Genomic DNA, 11,867 nt, shown 5'->3' with positions numbered 1-11,867 from the left:
GGACACGACGGGTGATGCTCTGGTTCAGTGGGACTGTGTCCTGGCTAAAGTGGTTGGACCTCTGCTCAGTTCAGACTCCCTGTGGCCCCGAGGACTGTTAGTTGACCTTAAAACCTGCTGGTTTGTGGATGTCATTACCCTGCTCCCCCAGTAAGTTCCTCACAACGACTCTGCTAAGCACATGCACCACGACATGTGAGTTTACTCAACTGCTGGGCAAATTCCAGAGCCTCCACATTCTCCACTACAGTCACAAAACATGGGGACGAGCACCACACCCCCACAACTGGCCTGGCAGCCCATGCCCGCACGCGTAGACTGGACCGGGAAAAGCTAGCAACCGAGTTTGCCAACTCAGCCTTCACGGTTTGGCATTGTACTCGGATCAAATAGCCCCTCCATATGGTACCCAAGTCTGATGGTGGTTACCGCCCACATGGCGATTAACAATGCCTTAATGAAACCACCCCCACCTGGTCTCATGCATTCATAACTTTTTGGCATGATTAACCAGAAAGTTAATCTTTTTTCCCCAAACTCGATCATCAGGTGATATGTGCTTGGAGGACATTCCCAAAATGGCTGTGATAACTCCGTTTGGCCTCTTAGAGTTTCTGTGAATGCCATTTGGGCTGAAAATTGCTGCACAGACTTTCCAACAGATGGCTGATGGCCTCTGTATTTAAAGATTTAGATTTTCTTTTTGTTTACTTGTCTCCAGTGTGTCCAAATCTGAACATGTATCTCATCTCCACACACTTTTCAAGCACTTAAGCAACTGTGGGTTGATTATAAACCCTGCTAAATGCCAGTTTGGTTTGTCAACCATTGACTTCCTCGTCCATCGCATCCCTGAAGAAGGTGGAAACCCCTCCCATCAAAAGTAGCCATTATTATGGATTTCCCACTGCCCCACACTTCTAAAAAAATTATAGAAGTTTTTAGGCCTGGCGAATTTCTATCACCACTTCAGTTGGCGAACTTACACTCCCCTACATAGTGTCCTTAAAGGCAACACCCTTAATCACGTGCTAACCTGGTCAGCGGGCATGACCAGGGCATTTGATGATACAAACGAGCTCTTTCCAACTCGACCCACTCCCCAGTGCACCCATAGCCGTCACTACTGACACTCAGACTATGCTGTGCACGGACAGTTGGTCAGAGGCATGTGGCAGCTGCTCACTTTCTTCAGACAGCAGCTCTGAATCCCGAAAGGAAGTACAGCACATTTGACCGTGAGCTTCTCAGACTCTATCTGCCTGCCCACCATTGTTGCTTTCTCCTGGAGAAAGGCATTCATTGACCGCAAACCCCTCGTGCATGCGATGGCCAAAATATCAGATGGTGGTCTGCATATCCGAGCTTACCAAGGGTTTACAACATTCCAGGGGTAAAAATAATGCCATGGCTGATTGCCTCTCGTGGCCAGCCTCTGAGGCCGTGCACATAGGTGTGGTGAACTACATATACCTGTCTGAACACGACCCCTGCTGACTGCTCCTGAGCCCTGCCCTCAGTCTCCAGGATGTATATGATGGTCAACTACTGCTTGTTCTTTCTTCCAGTCAATAAAAGCCGATATCTCGCCTTCACGTCTCAGAGAGAGTTATTGATGGTGCATCAATAGGTGTTGACTTTGCCAGTATGGCAGCCGAGCAAGCCACTGACCCAGAGGTCCGGGCTTACTGAACAGCAGACATGGGCCTGTGGTTTGCTGACATTAAGCCTGGGGAAACCGGGGGTTTTTCTCCAGTGTGATGTCTCAGCCAGTCACCCTCACTTCACAAACTGGCGGTGGACTGTTTTTGACTCCATACGTGGCCTCTCGAATCCAGGCCAGAATGCCCCACAGAAAATGGTTGTACTATAGTTTGTGTAGCACAGCCTTTGAAAGGATATGTGAGATTGGACTGCAGCGTGTGTGGAGTGCCAGTGGGCAAACATTAACCATCATGTTCAGGCGCCTTGAGAGGTTCTTGAGCGGCCGTGTTGGTTCTCTTCCCCTTTGGCACGGTTTCACACACCTCCTTACCATGGTGGACCATACCAGCTGGTGGCCAGAGGTCATCCCTCTATCATCAACGGCCGCAGTTATGGTTCAGGTGTTCATCAGCATCTCGGTAACTTGGTTTGGCACCCCATATGACCAAGGTCCCCAATTCATAGCAGATCTCTGGGCTGTGATGGCCCAAAAGTTCGGCGTTAGGCTACATCACACCACAGCATATCACCCGCAGTCCAATGGCCTATGCGATTGGTTTCATCGCTCCTTAAAGACTGCTCTGAGGGCTTCCCTGACCAATGAGTGTTGGCATGATCATCTACCCTGGGTCCTGCTGGGGCTTAGAACTGCTCCAAAATAGGACCTGGAGTCATCCTCGGCTGATTTGCTATATGGACAGCCGTTACGTGATTTCATTCCTGACACCGTGACCGTCTGGTCAGCCTCTCAACAACGTTCCACCCTCCTCAGTAAATTCAGTTTCTTTGCACCTATTCCTACCTCCCATCATAGCGTACAGCACTCATGAACTCTTGTTGACCTATGTTCCGCCTTGCTTGTTTTCATCTCCCATGATGCACGTCAACATCCCCTTGGGCCCCCTTACGATGGTTTGATGTAAATTTTGGAACAGGGAGAAAAACTTTTATCATAGATAAGAGGGGTAAACCTGAATGTTTCTTGGTAGATCTCCTTAAACCGGCTCATCAAGATTTGAAGGATTCCGTCACCATACCTCTGCCGTCACAACATGACCATGAGTGTGTCAACACACCTCTGGACGAGCCAGAGGCACCTGCTGTTCCTCCGCCCATGGAACACAGGACCCGAGCTGAATGGCTCACACTGCTGGTTTTGGTGAATTCTTGTGTAGGGCAACATAATTTGGTGGAAATGAACATGATTCACAACCACCAACATTGAGTTGGGGTTTCACTTTAAGAGGCTGGTCTGATGTGATGATGTAATTATGTAAAGGGTTCTAGTGCACTTTTGTGTTCAGGTTTTTGGAGTTTAATATATGTGTTGTTACAGTTTGCTTAAATTTAAAACATCACACGTTGTTTTATTTGCGAAAACCTGCAGAGTGACTGTAGGATTTTGCAAGGCAGTTTTGATCCAGATCTCCAGATTTGGTTGTTTTCCATTTGTAAGACTCAATAAGTGTGGGGTGCTAAGTCAGAGCTGATACACAGGGTTAATACTAATAGATGTAAGGATTTATAAATCAAACCAAGCAACTAGTGTCAACACTATTCACCCTAGCATACTCGATAAATGGGGGTTCTATTCTACATGCCTTTGTGTCATACATTAAACTATTAAAGCCTGGGCTAGTTCCATTTAACAAGAGAGAGGTTTGTGATGCCCTTACTGAGTAAGAACAGCCTCAGACCCTGGAGTTAGGCCTCAGTTTTAGGCAGCATACCAGGAGAAGCTGCACATTGCAATTATCCAGAATATTCTGAAAGCTTTTAAGAAGTCCACGTGACAATTGTAGTTTCAGATCCCAGCTTTTTTGTTGCACAGTATAAGAAATTACCAGGGTGGGGAGTTAAAACTACATTTATGATTGCTTTGGAAATAATAACTTTAATAAACTGATGCTGAATAATTCTTGAAGGCATTGCCCTGTGGAATGATTACCTCATTAGCGGTAGGTACAAATCATTTCACATAGATTATAAAGGTTTTCAATACACAAAGGGTTGTCCAGCATTGAGAACAATGGCCCAATGGCGTAGAATAATAAATTAATTTTAAAATGTATTAAAATATGTGATGGTCTCTGTTGCTGCTTCTACATACTCTGCAGTGTGTGTGTGTGTGTGTGTGTGTGTGTGTGTGTGTGTGTGTGTGTGTGTGTGTGTGTGTGTGTGTGTGTGTGTGTGTGTGTGTGTGTGAGTAAGTGAGTGTGTGTGTGTGTGAGTGTGTGTATGTGTGTGTGTGTGAGTGAGTGAGTGTGTGTGTGTGTGTGTGTGTGTGTGTGTGTGTGTGTGTGTGTGTGTGTGTGAGTGAGTAAGTGAGTGTGTGTGTGTGTGTGTGTGTGTGTGTGAGTGTGTGTATGTGTGTGTGTGTGAGTGAGTGTGTGTGTGTGTGTAAGTGAGTGTGTGTGTGTGTGTGTGTGTGTGTGTGTGTGTGTGTGTGTGTGCGTAAGTGAGTGAGTGTGTGTGTGTGTGTGTGTGTGTGTGTGTGTGTGTGTGTGTGTGTGTGCGTAAGTGAGTGAGTGTGTGTGTGTGTGTGTGTGTGTGTGTGTGTGTGTGTGTGTGTGTGTGTGTGTGAGTGTGTGTGTGTGTGTGTGTGTGTGTGTGTGTGCGTAAGTGAGTGAGTGTGTGTGTGTGCATGCATACGTGCATGTGTGTAAACCAAGGTAATATAACCAGTGCATGACTAAGTAATAGAATATCTCCCTCGAGTAACTCTCTCTGAGAAAAACACTACAGTTCTTGGGGTGGCAGCAGGAAACATAAACTGAGGTGGTCACACGACGTGTTCCTGTCACGTACATACACTGCACAGCAGATTGCTGGGTGAGATCTCAGCAGGCAAGTACATGTGGAGAGGCCACCAGAATGAATTCCCAAACAGATGTGGCGAAGAGATTGTGTGGGGCAGAAGATCTAAGTGAACAGGGTATCACATTAATCCTCCTCACAAATACCAGAAAAACACTGAATTGGGGGCTGCTGATCTGTCTGTGGATTGAGAAGCCTCAAAGTGTCAGCTCAATGGGATAATAGAAGAGTAATTTTCACATGTTTTTCAGGTTTAGAGTCAAAAGTACAGCCAATATTACACAGATATATTTACAAAACCAATACAGAAATAGTTTCATAATATTATCTACATTACTGTAAAATAATAGTTTCACATTACTTTGATACCTGACCACATAACTATTTAATATAGGGCATAATTCTGATGTAAATCTGTGTAGAGTATTATCAACAAGTCAAAAAATACTTATCACGGACAGAAATATAAAAATTATCTTTTTTTCTGTTTCCTTGCTCCTCAGAGCTGATGTCAGCCATGTTTTGGTCCTGGCTTGGTGGACTATTCCCAGCTCCGCACATCCATTCAGTCATTGATCAGAAAGTCTGGGATTTCACCTGCTGCCTGGTTCTCTGTTTAAAAGTGACTGGAACTCTATCCCTTTCATATGATGGCAACCAACATTAGTTATAGGTCTGGTATATGAAGATTGCAAAAGCCATTGCACAAAGCTGTAAAGAAAATGGAAGCAAATTTTATTCGATGTTGTGACCCAATGATTTTTCTAAGATCATAAACACATAAAAATATTCAGACAAGAAGGAAGATAATTTGATCCACTGCAGTTGTGAAAGGATCACTCAAAAGACTTTGAAAGGATCATTCATTTTGCATTTGCTCCAAATGCTTGCAGACTTATCTCTGTTTTCATGTGCTTTACCTTATCAAACTAGAAAGTACTACAAACACTTTCACCTCCCTTTCCTGTACATCAAACATGTGAAATGGGAAAAATATTCACTTCCCCTGATACTCAAGAAAAGAATGTAGAGTCATAGAACACTACAGCACAGAAGCAGACACTCTGCCCCATCTAGTCTGTGCTGAACCATAATACACCTCGTCCCATCAACCTGCAACCGCACCATTACCTTTCAAACACCCTCTCATCCAGGTCCCTTTCCAAATTTCTTTTAAATGTTGTAATTGACCCTGCATCCACCGATTGAGCAGACAGCTTGTTCTACATGCCCACAACCCACCGAGTGAAGAATTTACCCCTCATGTTCCCCTCAAACATTTCACTTTTCACCCTAAGCCCATGATCTCTAGTTGTAGATCATGGAAAAAGCCTGCTTGAATTTATCCCTTCCTCACCCCTCGTAATTTTCTATTCCTCTATCAAGTCTCCCTTCAATCATCTATATTCTAGGAAATAAAGTCCTAACCTATTCAACCTTTCCCTATAATTCAGGTCCTCAAGTCCTGGCAACATCCTTGTAAATTTTCTCTCCTCTCTTTCCATCTTATTGACATTTTTCCTGTAGCTAGGTGACCAAAACTGCACATAATATTCAAAATTAGGCCCACCAACATCTTGTACAACTTCAAAATAACATCCCATCTCCTGTACTCAATACATTTATTTATGAAGACCAATGTGCCAAAAGCTTTCTTTATGATCCTATCTACTTGTGATCCACTTGACAGATCTGTATTCCCAGATCCCTCTGTTACACCGCACTCCTCGGTGCCATCCCACTCATCGTGCAAGACCTATCCTGGTAGGCCCTCCCAAAGTGAAGCACCTCACACTTGACTCCATTAAATCCCATCTGCCATTTTCCCAGATGGTCCAGACCCCGCTGCAGGGTTTGATAGTCTTTCCTCACCGTTCACTACACCCCCAGCCCTGAAGTCATCTGCAAATTTGCTCATCCAGTTTACAAGTTTTTAAATGTGTTGTTTTTCATTTGGAGCTACCGTCTGGGGTGGGCTCTTCCAGCTGCACTGCCCCAGCAACCCCCCATCCAACCGGAGCCTAATCACGAGACAATTTACAATGGCCGATGAACCTATCAACAGGTAGGCATGCCTTTGGGCTCTGGAGGAACACTGCGCACACCACAGAGACTCCTGACCGATGATGTCAGGATTGAACTCTGACCTCCGACACCCAGTGTTGTAACAGCGTCACACTCGCCGCTACACTGCTGTGGCGCCCATTCAGATCGCTGGTATCGATGACAAACGACAATGGACCCAGCTCTGATCCCTGCGGCACTCCACTAGTCACAGTCCTCCAGTCAGAGAGGCAACCATCTCTGGCTTCTTCTGCAAAGCCGATGTCCAATCCAATTTACTACCTCATCCCGAACATCGAGCCACTGAGCTTTCTTCATCCACCCCCTCATGCAGAACTGTATCAAAGTCCATATAGACAACATCCACTGCCTGGTTTTCTTCCACTTCCCTGGTAACCTTCTCAAAATTCTATATAAGATTGGTTAGACATGACTTACCACGCACAAAGCCATGTTGACGATCCTTATTAAGTCCCTGTTTATCCAAATACCTATATATCCAGTTTCTCAGAATACCTTTCAATAACTTTCCCTATACTGATGTCAGGATCACCAGCCTATAATTTGCTGACTAATTCTTAAACAGCGGAACAACATTCGCTATTCTCAAATCCTCTGGCACTTCACCTTTCGCTAAAGACGTTTAAAATATCTCTACTAGGGCCCCTGTAATTTCTGTTCTAGCCTCCCACAGGGTCCAAGGAAAGGCCCTGGGGATTTATCTACCCTAATTTGCCTCAAGACTCCTCTGTGATCTGTATAGGGACAACAACCTGACTGCTGAATTACCTCACATCTATAGACCGTGTCTATCTCCCAAGTAAATACAGATGTAAAAAATCCATTTAAGATCTCGCCTACCTCCTTCAACTACACACATAGACAACCACTCTGACCTTCTAGAGGGCCAATTTTGTCCCTTGCCATCCTTTTACTCCCAAAGTATTTGTAGAAGCCCATAGGATTTTCCTTCACCTCATCTGCCAGAGCAACCTCGTGTCTTCTTTTAGCTCTCCTGATTTCCTTCTTAAGTGTTCTCTTGCATTTCTTATGCAAAGAACATAGAACAGTACAGCACAGGAACAGGCCTTTGGCCCACAATATTGTGCCAAACCAGCTAAAAAGTAAATCAAAAACCCACAATAACTAATCCATCTTAACTGTACAATGTTTATATTCCTCCATCTTCCCCATATTCATGTGTCTATCTAACCATCTCTTAAAAGCCTCTAATGTATTTGCCTCTACCACCATACCAGGCAGCACATTCCAAGGATCCATCACTCTCTGAGTAATAAACTTGTCCCTCATACCCCCTTTGAACCTATCGCCTCTCATCTTCACTGCATGCCCTCTGGTATTAGACATCTCTAACCTGGGAAGAAAGATACTCCTTGTCTACTCTATAATCTTATAAACCTCCATCAGATCTCCCCTCAGTCTCCACCACTTCAAAGAAACAAACCTAGGTTTGACAAGCCTCTCATGATAGCAGATGCGGTCTAAATCAGGCAACCTCTTCTACGCACTCTCCAAAACCTCAACATCCTTCCTATAATGGGGCAACCAGCATTGTATGCAGTCCTCCAGATGTGGCCTAACCAGAGTTTAATAAAGTTGCAATGTAACCTCCTGACTTTTGAACTCAATGCCTCCTCAAGCACCTCATTTGTTCCTGCTTGCCTATACTTGCTCTGCAACACTACTTTTCTTAAACATGGCCTCAAAGTCTCTCAAAAACCAAGGTTACCTAAACTTGCTATCCTTGCCTTTTATTGTAACAGGAAAGAATGTACTCTCAAAATTTTACTTTTGAAGGCCTCCCATTTACCAAGTATAACTTAGACAGAAAACCAACTATCCCAATCCACATTTACCAGATCATTTCTAATAGCATCAATATTGGCTTTTCTCCAATTTAGAATCTCAACCCAAGGAACAGACCTATCCTTTTCCATAATTACTTTGAAATTATTGGCATTATGATCAGTAGATGCAAAGTGCTCCCCTTCAAAAACTTCTGTCACCTGTCCAGTCTCGTTCCCTAATAGGAGATATAGTATCACACTCTCTCTAGTTGGGACTTCTCTGTACTGATTAAGGAAAGTCTCCTGAACACATTTGACAAACTCTTTCCAGTCTGGTCCTTTTACAGTATGGGAGTCACAGTCAATATATGGAAAGTTAAAATCACTTACAACCACAACCTTTTGTTTCTTGAAAGAGTTTACAATCTCTCCATAAATTTGCTCCCCTAAATCCCATGGACTGTTGGGTGGTCTATAATATAATCCCATCAATGTCATCATACTTTTCGTATTCTTCAATTCCACCCATAAAGCCTCACTAGACGAGCTCTCCAGTCTGTCCAGTCTGAGCACTGCCGTTACATTCTCCCCGACTAGTAATGCTACCCCTGCCCTTTTAACCTCTCCCATTCTGTCATGTCTAAAACAGTAGAACCCCAGAACACTGAGCTGCCAGTCTTGCCCCTTCTGCAAGCGTGTCTCACTAATGGCTACATTGTCAGAATTCCACAATTATCCATGCCCTATGTCCATCCACCATTCCTACAATCCTCCTTGCATTGAGATGTATGTATAGCAGAATATTAGTCCCACCATGCTCAACCTGTTGATTCCTAACTTTGTACGTAGCATCTTTCTCCACAACCACTCCACTATCTGTTCTGCCGCCATGGTTCCCATCCCCCTGTAACTCTAGTTTAACCCCCCCCCCGCCTGTGCAGCACCAGCAAACCTTCCCGCTAGGACATTAATCTGCTCCAATTCAGGTGCAAACCAACCTTCTGTTCAGGTCTCTCCGTCCCTGGTAGAGAACCCAATGATCCATATTTGAAGCCCTCCTTCCTGCACCAACTCCTTAGCTCTGTGTTAAATGGTATGATCTTCATATTCCTGGCCTCACTAGCACATGGCATGGATAGCAATCTTGAGATCAGAACCCTGGAGGTTCCTTCCTTTAACTTAGCACCTAACTTCCCTGAACTCACTTTGCAGGACCTCGTCACCCATCCTACCCATGTCATTGGTACCAACACGGACCGCGACCTCTGTTTGCTCACCCTGCTATTTAAGAGTGCTGTGGACACAATCAAAGATGTCCCTGACCCTGTCAGCTAGGAGGCAACAACCCATTCAAGAATCTTATTTTCATCTTCTGATATCTTGATTTTTTTCCCCATTAACTAAAACTATTGTTTGAAATATAGAACTTTTCCCACAGTTTGTTTCCCAGAGAACATGAGGATACTGACTGTGTTACATGAGAAGGTAAAGTGGAAGGATGTGGGACAGAGTGTTGCTAGCACTGCATCTCAACTGAAGTGGACTTCCTCAGTTGGAAATTACATCATTTGAGATATTTCTCACCTTAATCTTTTCATTTTCTTATCATTTTACCAAAATCATAGCTCATCTGTTTAGCACAGCACCGCCTTTTACTTCAGGTTTCCAAAAACTTCCACTTCCTGCTTTGCAAAGGTCCATGTGGTTTGGTTGTTTTTCCTACACTCTTATTCACATCCCATCACCTATAGTTACAAGTATTCACCACCCTCTCTAAGGTGATAACAACACCGTTTGTTTCACCTGGATTCCCTTGATTTCCAGCCAACCAAAGAAATTCCCTCTGTTCTCTCTACCTTATCATCAGGGCAAAGAAGCTATAAAAATATTACCTGCAGCCTAAACTCACTTGTTTCCTTGGTTTTCAAGTTCTGATGAAAGGTCACAGCATGAAACTTTAACTCAAAAAACACATCAAGTCTATGCCATTCAGCCCATCAAATCTGCCTCATTATGGCTGATCTCTGCTGACCTCAGCTTCTCTTCAATGCTGGCTTCCCATAACTCTATTTCTCTCTGCCTAATGGTAACTAACTTATACATTTTCAACCTTTTTATGCTTCCATTACTTATCTCCATATTTTTGTCATTCTTCTCCTTAAAAGGTTTACTACCAAAAGGGAATTTTCAATATAGGACAAATAAGTTTTGTTGTAATTCCCTTAAGACAGTGGAAGTTATTGCATGGTCGACCACCCGGACTTAGCAACTGCTCAAAACCAAGTGATGGCACAATTATTCATGGCCACCTTTCCAGTCATTGCTTTCAGCTGCCAGCTTGGTAAATTAATTCTTCTCCCATCCTCTCCTGAAGTCACAAACATTTTTCAAGATTGCACCCTCTGGTAAATCTACAGCATCAAAGCAGAGCAGAATATTCGACAGGACCATGTTCAAACCAAAGTGGTAGTAAATTATTTAGACAGAAATTACATTCCTGATCTTTCTTGCTCCTTTCAAGATTCCATTTTCCTTACATTGCTTGATAAAATAACCAGAGGTGGTCTTTTAGTTCAAAAGTTATTTGTTATCTTCCAGTTAGACAGTACTTTATTTATCTTGTTACTCTTCACCTGCCTGTGCGCGTATATTTATTCTCTTGTTGTGAATAAATGTACAGGACACACAGAGAGCAAGAGGGAAGCTCATTTTGTAAAATGAGGACAACAACTGGAAGGCAATGCCCAAGCTCTTTATAAATCTTAATGAATCTATCATGCTCACAGTTTCACTAATCTCTCTACCTTTTCAACACCTTTACATCTTTGAAAGTGACCTTACCTCAATTAAGAGCACTATTATACTGAAAGCACCAACTAGGTGGATGTAGTTCCGAAAATTCTCCGCAATCATTGAGAAGCATCCCTGAAAAAAAAGAAAAACGTTAATAAATGTGTCACACACAAAGAATTGATTACTGAATGAATACCTTGTGCCGGGAACTCTCCAGGGGCACAGCCATTCTCAGAATGACCACTGCTGCCACAGAGGCAGTGGTCAGCAAAGAACTATGAAGATGCACGTCTTCATACTCCGTCATACTTCTCACATATCACTTCTACCCCACTCTGGCCTTGTAAGGTTCAACTGCTCCACATCTGCCTTTCTTCAGATAGTATTGTTTGCCATTTCATTTCCGTTAGCCAGGAAATACCACAACCTCGGGGCTCGAGTTCACTGGTCATGAGGACCAGGACTGAGGCACAGATACAGCAGCTCAGGGCCTGGCACACCACAGCGAGCATGTGATGGGTTACAGGGGAAATCCGTACGTGGTTAATCGTCACACACGTATGGATTAAGAAAGGTGGGGGGAAATGTAGCCCCTCCGGAGATAGAGGGGCTCTCAAGTTCTGTTGCTGAGGGCGCAGATGATTATGATGAAATGGGCTACGGTGATGTTGTGCTTTGCGA

General features: G+C 43.9%; 1 protein-coding gene across 6 annotated transcripts in view; it reads right to left on the bottom strand.

Annotated features, from left to right (window-relative positions):
- Nucleotides 1-4,288: 4,288 nt before the first annotated feature.
- The window catches only part of tspan18b (tetraspanin 18b), a 182,670-nt gene continuing 175,091 nt past the window's right edge, over nt 4,289-11,867 (bottom strand). For all 6 annotated transcript variants that reach the window (XM_073030357.1, XM_073030353.1, XM_073030358.1 and 3 more), the window contains exons 7-8: nt 11,235-11,318; nt 4,289-5,232 (exon numbers count right to left, since the gene is read on the bottom strand). In XM_073030357.1, coding sequence (XP_072886458.1) covers nt 5,185-5,232; nt 11,235-11,318 — 132 coding nt within the window. In that variant the 3' untranslated portion in view covers nt 4,289-5,184. The remainder of the gene's footprint in view (nt 5,233-11,234; nt 11,319-11,867) is intronic.

The sequence above is a fragment of the Hemitrygon akajei genome, chromosome 27 (genome assembly GCF_048418815.1).
Source record: "Hemitrygon akajei chromosome 27, sHemAka1.3, whole genome shotgun sequence".
Lineage (NCBI taxonomy): Eukaryota > Metazoa > Chordata > Chondrichthyes > Myliobatiformes > Dasyatidae > Hemitrygon > Hemitrygon akajei.
This window is presented reverse-complemented; position numbering and strand designations above follow the sequence as displayed.